The sequence below is a fragment of the Primulina tabacum genome, chromosome 15 (genome assembly GCF_025594145.1).
Source record: "Primulina tabacum isolate GXHZ01 chromosome 15, ASM2559414v2, whole genome shotgun sequence".
Lineage (NCBI taxonomy): Eukaryota > Viridiplantae > Streptophyta > Magnoliopsida > Lamiales > Gesneriaceae > Primulina > Primulina tabacum.
Window position 1 is genome coordinate 35,601,977 of NC_134564.1, and position 15,837 is coordinate 35,617,813.

Genomic DNA, 15,837 nt, shown 5'->3' on the forward strand with positions numbered 1-15,837 from the left:
AAAAGGCACCAAAAGCTTCATTCCCACCACTTGTGCAACCACACCTACATATACCCGGCTTTCTTGCTCACATCTTCATTTCATTAATTACCTTCAACAAAATCAAACATTTTTTAAGTACAAATTATATTGCCATTGGTTAGTTCTTGGCCTATTGGGTGCATTATTCAACAATGGCTCGATTTAATGTCATCTCTTTCTTGGGGATTTTCAATGTTTTATTGCTGATTAAGAAAAACGACGCATTTGAATTTAAGGTTGGTGGCTCCAAAGGTACTTGGGCAGCTCCTGCTGATCCTAATTCTTCCGAGTACAATCAATGGGCCGAAAGAAATCGGTTTCAAATCGGAGATTCCTTATGTAAGTACAATATCTTCCTGTAGAGATATTTGGATTGAAAATAAAAAATATTTTAATGATATATCTTCAATGACATTAATGATATTGTTTCCTTGCAGTGTTTGTGTATGCTGCTGATCAAGATTCTGTTCTGCAAGTTAACAAAGATGATTATACAAACTGCAACATTGCGTCTCCTATTGCGAAAAACAACGATGGGCACACCGTGATCAAGCTGGATCAATCAGGGCCACATTATTTCATTAGTGGAGTGGATGATAATTGTCACAAAAATGAGAAGTTGGTAGTAGTTGTCATGGCAGATAGAAGCAATCGTTCTCCTCCGTCTCCGGCACCTTCTGGCGAAGAATCCCCTTCTCCACCTTCCGATGAGGACACAAACCCGACTGCAGCTCCCTCGCAGGAAGCTTCTCCTCCTAATAATGGTGCTTCTTCAATTGTTCATGGTGTCGTTGGAACCATTGGATTTGCGTTTCTTGGTTCGTCACTTGTTCTGGCTATTTAATGCGAATTCATATGTTGGAGTTGAAAAGGTTTTTTTTTTTTTTTTTTGAGATTGTTTTATGTGGATTTTGTGGAAAGATTTATTATTTGTATCAGATGATTCCAGTAACAAGATGACTCCAGCCAGAGTTGTATAGAACATTGACATGTTTGTGTGTTATAATTGTACAATTTAAAATAAATTGATTTGAATGTTGTTCCAAATCTTATTATGTATATTGTTCTAATTGTCAAAATATTTTATATTATAATATAATAATATTTACATCATTAAAGAATAATTTGTGATTTTAATTGGTTATCTGTTGTGATTTTGATTTTAGTCGTGCATTTTTTATTTTAGCACTTTAAATTTTTTTCTTAAAATATTGTATATCACCGTCATGTCTTTGTCTTGTGATTGAAATTGAAATTTAATAATAAGAATTAAAAGAAAAAAAGGAAAAAAGAAAAAATAAATATACTTTGATTAATTAAATTACAATTCTCAAAAATAAATAAATAAACGTTCTAAGCAGCTAGAGATGTCAATGGGGCGGGTATGGGGCGGGTTTGGCTAAACCCAAGACCCTCCCCATGAAAAAATTTTTGACCCATTACCCGCCCCACCCCAGTTAAATATTCTTCGGACCCACCCCACCTTGAATACGAAACGGGGCCGGGTAGATCCGTGAGACCCGTGAGATCCGAATTTTTTTAAAATAAAAAAGTAATCTTTCTTCTCACATGACTTAATTATGAAACAGACAAGCCTCTAAATACAACATTATGGAAAATTAATTCATGTCTTCGACCACACTTAATAATAACAAACAAAGTATTTTCACGACTTAAATAATTACATAAAAAAAAGAGTTACTAGCTCTCCAAAAAAATCTTGATATCCTCAAAAATAAGTCATAACATAATTTAAACAGATCAATATAAAATCAGCGAGTAGGCAATATTTCAGACACATTCTTCGGGATCATTTTCCTCTTCATCAAGAATGGTGGAACAAGTTGCTAAACTACTTGAAAAATTAACTAAAAATTAAATAGAGAAAGTACATTGAAAAAATAAAATTGTAATTTCAAATTGTAAAAAAATGTAATTTAAAGAGAGAAAGTACAGTAAAAAATTAAAATGAAAGTACAATAACAAAATAAAACTGTGATTTATTTACCTTTCACCTCACCACACAACCATCTTCGCAAGCACATCAATATCTCCAAAGTCGTTGGATTAAGTCTACTAAGATGAGGACCAACTATTCTTCCACTGTTGCTAAAAGCAGATTCAAATGCAACAGTTGACATAGGAATAGCTAAGATCGTTATGGTTGAGGTGAGCTACTAAAAAAATGAAAATTAATAAAAGTAAAACACTAGAATATTTATATCCACATATATGTGGCGGATATAAGACGGGTATTATAAGACCCATGACCCGTCCCATATCCAGACGGATCTGAAAAATTGGACCTGAGACCCACCCCATGACCCATTTAATATGCTCAAATCCACCTCATACACATGGATCATTGTGGGTCTGGGTAAAACCCGGACCCATTAACGTCCCTATAAGCAGCTTTGGTTCGTCGTTCGTTCCTCCGTCTTCTTGGAGGAAAACATTCACAACTGCTGAACAGTAATCCCATATTAGTAAAATAAAAAATAGTTAAAAAAAATCAATGGCAATCAAGACCGTGTTCGGAGCGATTCGAAATCGTTCGTTTTCTAGTCGTGTGTCTCCCTGCTATCGATCTGTAAGTCATCTTGTTGTCTTGTTCATAGCGGCTTAATTCGGTTCATTAACGACAATTGAAAGTGAAAACGAAGCGAGCACTATTTGGAAAAATATTTCTTGTGCTTTTGAGTAGCTAAGTATTCTGTATACTGAAGGCATGCCGAGGAAAAGATTGGATTTTTTTTGGATTTGGAAGGTGAAATATATTGGTTTAGGTTTAAGCTGACAGGGCGTGGGACAAGTATTTGAATTCGCTCTTGTTGAACTTAATATGCCAGCCACCGCTAAGTAATGCCATGACAATTTAGTTTCTTGATAAATTGATGATCAATATTTTGGAGCTTGAAGGAATGTTTTAATTGAATAAACATGGGTCTAAATTTCCTTCGTTTGCGCTTCTATTCAATGCCATGTTTAAGAAATGCCGCCTCTTTAATTTCTGGTAATGTAGTTTCTGAATGAATTACTCTCTTTCACAATTGAAAATTTTATCTTGAGATAACGTTTTGTGGATCCTATTTTGTTGACTGCATATAGCTCAGCACACTGGTTTTAGCTGAACATGATGGAGGCTCAATAAAAGCTTCATCGCTGAGTGCTGTGGAGGCTGCTAAATCTTTGGGTGATGACAACTCAGTATCTTTACTGCTTGCTGGTTCTGGTCCTTCCTTGCAAGAAGCAGCCGCTCATGCTGCTTCAATGCATCCTTCCATTTCTAAGGTATTTTTTATCCAATTTTTTATTTATTATCTTTCTATAGTTCCATAAATCTGTTGCGGATAACTTTTCAATTCAAGTGATTTTATCTTTTGTACAATTGAATGATAGATAAATCAAATGATAAATAAGCAGATATTAAAGGCGTACCTGTGAATGGAATATAGGCTCTAGGCAAATGCCTTATCAAACTGAATTGTGCCAAGAGGTAATATTTTAAATTGGATGTATGGAAAAAAAAACTTGCATGTCATGTACATTAGCATGCCAAAGTAATAAATAAGTAATCTTTCTAGTACAAGCACTAAGAACGATTATGACATTGGATTTCATTCAATGCTCAGTTAAATCGCGCCTTGGGCCTTCTAGGTGCTCCAAGATGCTTGCTTTGTGCCCAAACTACACACTTCACTAAAGGGATGTGCTTTGGCATGTCTCGAAGTGCAAAGGCTGCACGTTGCTGCGCCTTGAGCTTTGAGCACACTTTGAGGGTTTTTAATGATGGTTAAAAGGGTGGGATGATCCGGAGATGACAGCAGAAATGTTCATCTTTTTGCCAAATAAATATTAAACCGTCTCATCATCTAATTTAATTAGCTAGCCTTTTGGTATGATCAAATGGCTTTGAATAGCTACTATCGACATGTTTGGTGGGAAATAATGAAGTTTATTGTTTGTGCTCCCATGGTATATAAACCTCTCTTAGAAATACAGCTGAGAACTGTGAAAGTGTCTTTCTTTCACATGATAGGTAATCATGTATGAGAAAATGCAGTCCCTTTGTTTTCTAGAAAATGGAATCACTGCAACTTATACTTGTCAAGTGATCTTTAGCACCATACTTTGTTGGCAGAGAAATAGTTGGTCACTAGACCTAAAGAATCCAAGTGTACTTTTAGGTTGTGTTTGACTTGGTGGATTTGGATTTGAAGAAAGGATTTCAGAGTGGAATTTAACCGATATCAAAGTGGGAAGATTTCCAAATCCATTTGAATGACTAGAATATAAGTTAAAAATGGTAGTGAAGGAATTTGAAATCCAAAAAATTCATAGTTATGCAATCAGGTGCAATTGATTTATATAATGGATTCATCAATCCAATCCCTTGTGCTATTTGAAATTGGAACCCAATGAGCTAAAACTCGGGAAAAAGTTGATACTCTAGAAATCGCTTAGCAGTATATGACATACTACACTTTCCAGTTTCTGTTTTTGGATTCTGAAGTTTGCCAGATGCTTGTTATACAGGTTCTTATTGCTGATTCAGACAAGTTTACCTATCCTCTGGCAGAACCATGGGCTCAACTAGTACGTATAGTGCAGCAAAAGGGCAGCTACTCACATATAATTGCTGGATCAGGTTCTTTTGGGAAGAATATTCTCCCTCGTGCATCTGCTCTGCTGGACATTTCTCCAATCACTGATGTCACGGAGATTCATGGATCTCATCTCTTTGTCAGGTGATTGAAACAGTTGATTTTAACCAGCAGTAATTTCGTTTTCTTATGGGACAAAAAGATTTATTGATTTCTGTTTAACCACTTTTTTGTATGGCAGGCCAATATATGCTGGTAATGCTCTGAGTACTGTTCGTTATACTGGCACCAACCCTTGCATGTTGACAATTAGATCTACGTCTTTCCCACTGGGACCAACGTTGACTCGTTCAGATTCTGATGCTGCATCACTTGAGAAGGTTGATCTCTCTGCCTTAGACGAAGGTTTGTGCCAACGTATATTGCACACATTGAAGGATTAGAGTGGCTAGGTTTCCTTTGTTCTCTAACTCGTGTCTGATGCTCGATTATGTAAGTGGAGATTTTTGTCTAGCCTAATGAATTGAGACTGTGAATAGGCACGTTTGGCTATCAAATTGTAAGTACTCATAATTTCTATAGAACAGAAAATGATTGCTCTTTTTTTTCAGATGATGCAATTGGCAAATCAAAATACATAAATCTCTCACATCAGGATTCTGAACGCCCAGATCTAGGAAATGCACGTGTCGTGGTCACCGGAGGACGAGCTCTAAAAAGTGCCGAGAATTTCAAAATGATTGAAAAGCTTGCGGAGAAACTTGGTGCTGCAGGTTTTTCACAGAAATCTTATAGAATTATAGGGCACTGCACTCCTGCACGGTTTACCAGTGTGTACTAAAATTTAATTTTGTGGTGGATTATATCTTTGACTCTGAAGTACTTTATTATTTCATTCTTGTGTATATAAGAACCTTTCCTCAGTCTTGTTATTACTTTATATATCATCTTAAGAGAAAATTGTCATCTTATTTTTCATAGTTGGCGCCACCCGTGCTGCTGTTGATGCCGGATTTGTTCCAAATGAACTACAGGTAAGGAACAAAACTAATCTGGGTTTCTGAACAGCAAAAATCGCCTCAACATCACTTTTGTTCTTATTTGATGCTCTTCACTCTTTCAATAACAATCCATTTGTTGCTAATACAGTTTAATTTTTTTATACTTTTTATTGTTGTGTTTAGGTGCTATTACAATTAGCTGTCGATATATTTTTCGAGATATGTTATACATCGCAGTTTGATGCATAACATTGTTATAAATGACACACATCATGTTTTGTGAGTTTGTAGCTAAAACTTGCATCTCAAACCATATAAAGTGCTAATGATGATTAAACAACTCAGATGGTTCTCGATTTTGCCCAGTTTGCATGTATGCCTATGCTGATAAGGCCGTGTTATTCTACCAGATAGGTCAGACTGGGAAAATTGTCGCTCCTGAATTATACATGGCTTTTGGTGTTTCTGGAGCTATTCAACACTTGGCAGGCATCAGAGATTCTAAGGTCATTGTTGCTGTAAATAAAGATGCAGATGCACCGATTTTCCAGGTCCTTGTTGATCCATCACTCTCTTATATATATATTGAAATTTTGAAACTGTTACATTTAGTTGCCAATTGTGCAACTCTTCTTGGCTTATAATTTACTCTTCTTGATTTAAACTTAGTATAGAAGTTTACATGGATAGTAAAATTTAAAGGTCCATGAGGTGATTCATTTTATTCCTCTGGCGAGGATAATATGAGATATATCATAAACCTGATGCATCACCAAGTTACTGTGGGCAGTTGAAAAACTATGATAATCATATGCTTTTTTGCTTGCATTTCTACCAGGTTGCTGATTATGGACTGGTCGGTGATCTTTTCGAAGTCATACCAGAATTGTTAGAGAAAATTCCTGAGAAAAAGTAGACGAACGGCGCCCTCTAGGTTCTGCAACGGTAGAAAACTTCATCACATTCTTCTGGAAAAGGTTATGGTTGAATTGTTGATCATATTTTTTTAACAGATGTTATAACTTATAATAGTCTATGTCGGCTACTACAAAAAATGGGATTTATTGAATTTTAACTGCGGATAACTAAAAGTTCACTACAATTTCTTGGTATAGACTTTAATGTTTAATAAATACAAACCTGCTATCCTGAGATGCTGGAGTTTTCTGAAATTTATCGAATTTTTCTGAGACAGCGCACGTATATAAGGATGAGCTGTTCCAATTATTTGTATATTGCTGATTCATATGAAATTTTGCATGCAAATGTCACTTATTAGTTTGTTTAAACATTGCTTCAGGACACTGTGAAAGGTTCTATTGGTTGTCTGGTACGTAATTCTCTTTAATCTATATGCTAACAAAACACAGTAAACCTGCAATTATATTGCTGCGGCGAGCACTAGTCTTCCAAATTATGAGTAAAATATATATTAGAAATGTTGTCCCATTAAATATACGAGTTTCTTGGATTTGAACCTCGCATTAAAAGTGCATTTTATTATAGCACTGCTTGCATTTTTTACCTCGTCTGTCGCAATATGTTGTGATTATAGTCGCCAGTTGGCCTGAGAAGATCTCAATAATTGTTGTCTAACTCAATAATTGATTAAACATGTAAAATTGTTAAGTTTAAATCTGCGACCAATACCAACCTATCTATCTATCTATTTCTACGTACTATTTATTTCCGGTATATTTGTAGGATGCATGAACCAAGATGTCACTTGGTTTCATCCTCAATTTAAAAAAAAAACAAATAAATTATATAAAATAATATAATATATATTCGATTGTAAATCTGGGTTTTACCAGATTCGGATGCAGGAAGAAAACAAGAAACTCACGGCTTTCTCCACACCGCAAGGACATTATATCTGAAAAGTATTACCAATGAGATTGACTAATTCACCACAGATATTTCAAAAAAAAATGGATAATCTATTTAAAGATTATTTCAAATTTATGTTCGTCTATATTGATGATGAGTTGATCGCATCTAGAAATAAGGGAGAACATATTAAGCATTTAGATATTTTCATATATATATGTGTGTGTGTGTGTGTGTGTGTGTGTTGAAAAAGATTGAAAAATCTACTAGAACCGAACAAGAATGAATGTGGATGTTGCTATACTCGTCCAAAATTTTGCTCAATTATTTGTGAGGTTTCAATTTTCAAGCTTTGCCCCGCTTAAGGTTATTAGTTTTTCAGTTTTATTACTTAATTTTATCTTATTTTATAAGCTTATGTTCCAACCTAATCAAGATTTAAGATTTTAGTCTTAATGACATATTTAAATCGTATATATATGATTATGAGCAGGTATCATATGAGATGATTTTACGAATTTTTAATCGAGAGACGAATCAACATGCTCATATTTATAATAAAAAATAATATTTTTGACATAAAAATAATATCTTTCATGGATGACCCAGATACAATATATGTCTCATAAAATTGACTCGTAAAACTGTCTCATAAGATTTCTTGTATATGATTATAAGATATCATTGGATTTTCATCGGTCATATTTCGCGTCTCGGTATAGTAATTAAAGCAAAAAACATATTGTCATTTTTTTGCTAGAAATACGATGTAAACTTGAATGATCATTTCCGAATAACAAATATTATCATTTCTGCTGATGATTTATTATTCGTTACTAAAATCTTAAATTTGAAATAAAATCTCGAATACAACGTAGTAACAAACTTATCCCAGATTCAATATAAAAATATTATAATAATATCCCGAAAAAAGTGGTGGGCTCATATGCGGTCTAGGCCGTAGGGAGTTCAATAATTGATAGCTGCTACATCTGGTTTATTATAATCCGCGTGACATACAAAGTGCCATGGTATATGTCAAAGCGTTTGGTCTCTTAAATCTGCCTATAGATGAAGTTAAAGTACAATATTTGTCATCAAAATCCAATATTTTAAAAAGTCAGCCACCAAAACTATATATAATTTGAATGTCAACATTACTGTTGGAGCACTAAAGGTCAAATACTTTCTTTCATATATGATAAATTAAGGATAAATTTCAAATGAATCTACAAACTTTATTTTCATTTAGATTTTACTTCTTTGGTTTTAAGCTTTTACTTTATTTAAAAAGTTTCAAAATCTTACTTGAGCCTATTTTTTCGTACGTGGCGTTGTTATATATATATCGAGTATGTTCAAAGACATATGTCACGCAAAGACACACACACACACACACATATATAAATTAGAACATTTTACATCCTTGACCAGAATGACATCAGATTGTATCCACCGGGTTTTACAGATTGCTCTTCATAGCCTAACCACACAGTCGCAATAGATGGTTCTTGATGTAGATCCATTCGACCAACCCTGTATCGTTTTTATACCTCAAGTATATATTAAATAATTTTAATTTTGAAAATAATACAAGAGATGAGCAGTAAATCTTGATTTTTTTATTCAAACATACAACATAATATTACACAGTAATTTCCTATAGAATAAAAACTTTTTTAGCTATTTATTGTAGCTATAATTACAACACATATAAACTGAAAGTGAAAAAAGAAAAGGTTGAATGATGCCTTCATTTTCCTGTTGTCCTAACATATTTATAGAAGTCTTGGTGGATTTAAATTCGGATTTAAACTTTTGAATTGTTTTGACAATTATGGCCGACAATATCTTTTAGTTGGTGTACCACTAGTTAATGGTATGTCATATTGTGGTGGTTGAATGGTTCATCTTCCATTAAAATCTCTGAAGAATTTAGAGGAATCTGACAATATTTCTAAGAACCAGTTACTTTGAATAATAAGTTTATCGTAGGATTCTAATATGTTACTCTTTGTTTCTGATGTCAAATCATGGCTAGCTAGCTTTCCTTGTAAATATTTTAAAGCATTGGAATAAGTTTTGTAAATATTTAATCTCGAACATATGTTCGGATCTATATATAATTTTTTGAGAAAAATCTCCTCCTCAAACATTTAATTACAAAATAATAATCATATTGTATATATGAAATTATTTTACCTCAGATAATATTTCTGGTGCACTTATAAAATGAAGGATATTTTTTTTATCATTTTGTTAAAATTGAAGAGTTCGAACTAAAATTTTATGTCATATGGAGTAGATCCTAAAGTGAAACTTGAATTGCAGATTTTTCTCTAGCTTACCCGTAAATTAATTATATGCACATATGTGTTATACGTACTAACATAGAGGCCAAAAGTATGTGTTGTATTTATAATCCTTTTCAGATAAAAAAATAAATCAATCAAAATTTGTACAATTATTTATAAAAAAAATAACTTTCATACCACGTAGGGGTGTTCATCAGTCGGTTCGGTTCGGTTTTCGGTTTTTTATTTCGGTTTTTTCGGTTTTGGGTTTTTGAAATATATAATCCGATATCCGAACTATTTTTCTTCAGTTTGGTTCGGTTTTCTACCAAAACGGTTCGGTTATTTCGGTCGGTTAATTCGGTTTTGGTATAATTTTTTAAGTTGATAATATAAATATATTGTAAAATATAACACATTAAATTTTCCTTAGTAAAATATTTAAACATAATGTCTAAATTAATTAAACAAACAATAATCAACTAAAAATTGTTCAAAATGGTTTTTCATTCACTAAATATCATATCAAAATATATAATATAAATAAAAATATAAAAAATTATTAATTTAATGAAATTTCGGTTTTTTCGGTTTTGCCATATATAATCCGAAACCGAACCAAATAAACTTCGATTTTAACATTTATATCCGAATTACAAAATTCGGATTTCGGTTCGTTCGGTTTGGATTTTCGGTTTTTTCGGTTTTATCCGAAGTTTGAACACCCCCTCATCCCACGTAAAACATTCAATTGCCCTTCTTCACCTTTCATCAAAGAGCGTTCGATTAAATATTTGTATCATATCCGTCAATTAAAATGCTAGTCACCGTGAGAAAATAAAAAGTCCAAAAGAATAGTTCAAAGATAGGCAAAACACACTATCCAAATCAAACAAAGATCGAATCAAGTAAAGTTGAATGTCACTCACAATGCTACAAACTCACTTTAATTACGCACTTGACCCTTTTCTTGAAATACAATGTTTGTGTGTGTGTATATATATAAATATATATCGAAGTGATTTTTATTATTCTTTGATATTGGTGATTTATAAATTTCTGATTCATGAACGTAAATGAAAAAATAAATCAATAATCACATGTCCTCTTCTTCAAGTCTGCGAAGTTACTCTCCTTTTCAACGTGATGATCGCTCAATGCTCCGCCCTTGCCAAAAATCATTCTTTTCCCCTGTTCAACAAAAAAGAAAGATAATTAATAGTCATGCGAGTGATGAGCTAAATCCTCGAAAACGGAAAGGAACCCAAAATATAATCTAGTGGGACAACGATCGATCGTGAATTATTAGTTTTCTTTTTGAAGGGCGATACCTGAGAAACATCAGCCTTTCCTTTTTCTTTATGATTCATGAACTCATTCATGTAAGAAATCTGTTGAAGAACAGAAGCATGCAAGAAACAAAAATATTACATAAAATCAAGAAATTAAACTAAGAAATGGTTATAATATATCTTTTGTTGGGAAGCTAATTACCTTGGGACTGTTTGCAGGAGAACTTGCGGTGTCCTCTAGATCATAATCCATCACAGCTGCAGGCACTTTAGTTTTCTGTTTCTTGAAACTGTTTTGCTTGCACATGATACTCGTATTCCTGCCCATATTATTGTAATTATCGTTATCATTACCATTACCTCTGGTTCCATCAGGAAACCCTAATTTTGTATCTGCCCCGTGAACATCATCTACCGACTTTTTGACAGCGGACGAAGCAGCATCAGAAAGAAGAGAAGGGGTTTCGTAATCTGAAGACAAGGTGCTGTTTTTATCATCATCACGCATGAACCCTTGTATGTAGAAAGTCCAGCTGCTGCTCTCTTCACCGGAATCCGCCATTTTTTCATCAGAAGAAATCTTCATCATGTTTCTTCATTAATTAATTGAAGATGCTGAAGTTAGGTATTTAGTGTCTTAATCCAGTTTTGAAGAATTAAGCCCTCACATTGAAAAAAAAAATACATATGTATATATAGTGGAGTATATATAATATTTATTATATGAGAGATGGGAATCTTGATTAATGGAGGTTGAGGTAGGTATAATTTTGACCAACCGCAACTGAGTGTTTTTTGATATAAAATAGTAAAAATGTATTTGGTTTATTCCACTTTTAAATTTTATGTTACAGTTGATCGATTAAAGTGAAATTTGACAAATTATGGAGGGATTAAATTGATATTTGAATTGTTGAAAATAAAAAAATAAAAGTGTGTGTTGAGATTAAAACAAAAAACAAAAGTGTAATATCAGTATCATATAATGGTAAAATTGGAAGAAGAATTTGGTGTCCACTAGATAGTTACTATCATATCCTCACACTTAATAAAATAGAATATATATATATATATTAATTATATTAATGTATGTTTGTGATGGGGTTCGGCAGTTTGTGGTGTGAGATTAGAATATTATTGGCAGAGATTTGCCAAATCTTGTTTTCTATCTTCCCTTTCCCTTTCGAACTAGTCTGTAAGGTTTTGAAGAAATTGACATTTGACATAAACATTTCCCATAATAATTGGGACAATTCTATCCTACTCCGGGAGATTTACTCCCTGTTACTAAATAATCTATACATGTCAACTTTTTTATTTATTTTTATCAATTTTAGTTCGGTTATTAGATAATTTCCACCTTTTATTCCCGCCATTAGTAATTATTTTTGCCATTAGATCATTTTTTCTTAAAATATATCAATAGCTACAGTAAATTTATTCGCGTTTATAAATGGGTATAACATAGAATTTGTTATAATAATTAAATTTTAAAATATTGATTTTTGACATTTTATATGATTCTACTACAAAAATAAGAATAATAGAAATGAAAATCTCAAATCTCGAAAGTTCCTATCAAATAAAAATTTCATGTAATTTTTAAATATGAAATATTAAGTTTTAAAATTTGAGAATAATAATATAATGATATAACACATGTTATATACATGAAACGAAATTAGTTTAATGATTAGTTTGGTTGATTTTGGTTAAAGTAGTGTGAAATATAATAATAATAATAATAATAATAATAATAATAATAAAAAGACAGGGATAAGAAAAAAATAAAGGGGAGTAACTCACCTGGTGTAGGATAGAATTGGCCTTTGTCCCTTTTATCGATCTGGATCATGCTACATGTACGATGAAGATTACATATTTGGTTACAAAGTGCATTTGAAACAACAAAACTATCATACATTTTTTAAATATTTTTCCAAATAAAATACAGAGATAATTTTGTCATTTCAATTAATGTATTTTGTAACATAATTTCTACTCCTCATTAAATATATAAGATTTTCCTTTATCAATATAATCCTTTCTGGATAATCATAATGTGAACCAAATTAATTTGAGAGTAAAATTTTAATTTATTCATATAAAGTAACCTAGATTATTATGAAAATTTAAATTCAATTTTAAAAGTATATATCTTGTAGTTGCGTCACCACATATATTAGTTTATGGATTGTTTTGAGAATGGTACACAATTGGGGAGATTAAAACTCTTCCGATCAAATCAAACAGTATTATTTAATTAATTTGTATAATATCGATCTTACCAAAATAAGTGTAATTTATTGATAGAAAAGGTGAAGCTCTGGCCTTTGAAAACAGATAAACGTGACCCTTCAGTATCTATGCAAAATATATATTTATTGACTTAAGAACCAAACTAAGAAGGCTTAATTAAGAAACCTTTGACATGCCAAATCAACTATTATCTGCTGATGTCGAACAATTAGGACAGTGGTTCCTGGTTTTCGTGCAGATACAAATATATAATCATAAATAGTTTCATATATTCAAATAAGGCAAATTTAATAGAAAATTTTCATAATCTAATTGATATATATAACCTTAATTACATCGACATTCACACACGCATTAATTCGATTACTGTAATTACAATTTATGTGGTGCACTGCACATATATTAGTTAGCTATCGAAGTTTGGCGGCTTTAAGTGTCAGCAACACTCAACAGGGAACTTGCATACAGTAAAGTTTAGTATGAGATAGCTTCATAACTTCATGTGTGTGTGTATATATATATATATATATATATAATTTTAATTTTTGATCATGTTATCGGTAAATTCACGATTTTAGTCTATTAACTTGAACATTTTTGTTTTGTAATTTAATTTATTTATCATTAGAATGTTGATGTGATGTCTAACACGTCGACAACATCTGACGTCATGTCAGTTGTCAATGTATAAAAGGACTAAAATAAAAAATATATAAGTTAGCGAGTGTATTAAAACTCTGAATTGACTGATAACATGACCAAAAATGAAAAATATACAAATTATATACGGAAATTGTGATACCTGGCGGCCAACATATATGGTACTAATTATCACATAAAATGATTTTTATATAAAAATTTGTAAATCTGTATATGGTGGGACAAATAAGTTACCCTACAATTAGGGGAGAGCATCGAAATAGGTGCAAAATCGGGAAAATTCACCGGCCGACCCTCGTGTTATGATGTTGTGCTTATTTCCATTTCACCTGCGAACTCTTGAAGCCAAAGGACAATAGAACACGACGTATACCGACAACATTGTTGCAACAAATTAAATATGAAGCCGATTATGATGATTAATTAGGTCTACCTCGTGTATAAATTAACAATGTTAACTATTTAATTTGGAAAATTTCAAATATTAATTTTGAGATTTATAAAAAAGCAATTAGTTTTAGAAAATTATTTATATTTTTTTAATTACGATTTAAAATATGAGTCACTTCGACAAAACCACCTGTTACATCTGACTCAGTGCAGCCGTCGATAACAATAATAATAATAATAATAATCGGTTTTAAAATATATAAATAATTTTGACTTATTAATATTTAAGAATATCCTGGAGTTTCTGAAATTAACACCACAAGACTTGCACATGATTCAAATGAAAATTTATTTGAAGACACATATATTGATTTTATATTTTGTTTAGTAAAAAAAAAATCTTCCTCGCTTCAAACTAACTTTTATATATATATATATATATATATATATATATGTATGTTTGACGAATATGTCAGATGCATGCATTTAGTTTTACAAGATGTTGGAATTGGATTATTATAATTATTCTAGATTTATCGTTTAGTTTTTTTTAATAATATGTTGGAATCGGACCAGTATAATTTAATTTTTATAAATGTATTATATATTTTAAGATTAAACTATATAGCCGGCAATTTTACTTTATTATTTTAAACGAACGACTACATTACTTTTTTTTTTTTTATGACGGAATAATTTCGGGAACACAGAGAAAGAAAGTGATGTTAGTAAATTGTGGCACGGCGTGAAAGAGTCAACAATTTGTACGGAAAATTAGGTATATTTTTTTAGGCAAAAAATTGTATCAGACAGTCTCACACATCGTATTTTATGAGACGGATCTCTTATTTGGATCATCCATGAAAAAATATTATTTTTTATGCTAAGAATATTACTTTTTATTGTAAATATTGATAGGATTGATCCGTCTCACAGATAAAGATTCGTGAGACCGTCTCACAATATACTTACTCATTTCTTTATATATATTAGTGATTGTGTATGTAAGCATTACATGTATATATAATCATATTTTATATTTAATATTGTTTAATGTGAAATTTGGAATCTGAAATTATCTATTTATTTTTGTTGATCCGTGTTTCATGTGGAATCTAGGCTTTTTTTCTTACTTATTTTTTTTCCAACTTATTCGAGATAATTATATATAAAAAATTTATTTAAATAATTATAAAAATATTATCTACTTTTGTAAAAGTAGACTAATTGTTTACAAAAGTAGATAATATTATCTACTTTTTGTAAAAGTAGACTAATTGTATAAAAATATTATCTATTATCTATTTATAAACACACGCGATGCGTGTGTTTATATTTTTTTTTATCATTATCGATGGACTAAAGTGAAATTTGACAAATTATGGAGGGACAAAATTGATATTTGAATTGAAAATAAAAAAAATAAAAATAAAAGTATGTTAGAACTTAAAAAAACAAAAAACAAAAGTGTAATATTAATATCATA

At 31.5% G+C, this 15,837-nt stretch overlaps 3 protein-coding genes across 3 annotated transcripts; 2 read left to right on the top strand and 1 right to left on the bottom strand.

The window, feature by feature from the left end:
* The first annotated feature begins 62 nt into the window (after positions 1–62).
* Positions 63–1,068, top strand: LOC142526951 (early nodulin-like protein 9). The gene is made up of 2 exons (XM_075631642.1): positions 63–360; positions 459–1,068. Exons 1-2 carry the CDS (start codon positions 174–176, stop codon positions 863–865), a joined length of 594 nt encoding a protein of 197 aa, XP_075487757.1. The 5' UTR covers positions 63–173; the 3' UTR covers positions 866–1,068.
* A 1,342-nt stretch (positions 1,069–2,410) lies between these two features.
* LOC142527807 (electron transfer flavoprotein subunit alpha, mitochondrial) lies at positions 2,411–6,820 on the top strand. Its single transcript, XM_075632750.1, has 8 exons — positions 2,411–2,611; positions 3,130–3,312; positions 4,558–4,769; positions 4,867–5,030; positions 5,237–5,398; positions 5,607–5,659; positions 6,037–6,177; positions 6,465–6,820. Exons 1-8 carry the CDS (start codon positions 2,537–2,539, stop codon positions 6,540–6,542), a joined length of 1,068 nt encoding a protein of 355 aa, XP_075488865.1. The 5' UTR covers positions 2,411–2,536; the 3' UTR covers positions 6,543–6,820.
* Positions 6,821–10,616: 3,796 nt separating this feature from the next.
* Positions 10,617–11,725, bottom strand: LOC142527138 (uncharacterized). Its single transcript, XM_075631860.1, has 3 exons — positions 11,245–11,725; positions 11,082–11,141; positions 10,617–10,941 (listed from the first exon to the last, which is right to left on the bottom strand). The coding sequence occupies exons 1-3, from the start codon at positions 11,629–11,631 to the stop codon at positions 10,840–10,842; spliced, it is 549 nt and encodes a 182-aa protein (XP_075487975.1). The 5' UTR covers positions 11,632–11,725; the 3' UTR covers positions 10,617–10,839.
* Between the last annotated feature and the right edge of the window lie 4,112 nt (positions 11,726–15,837).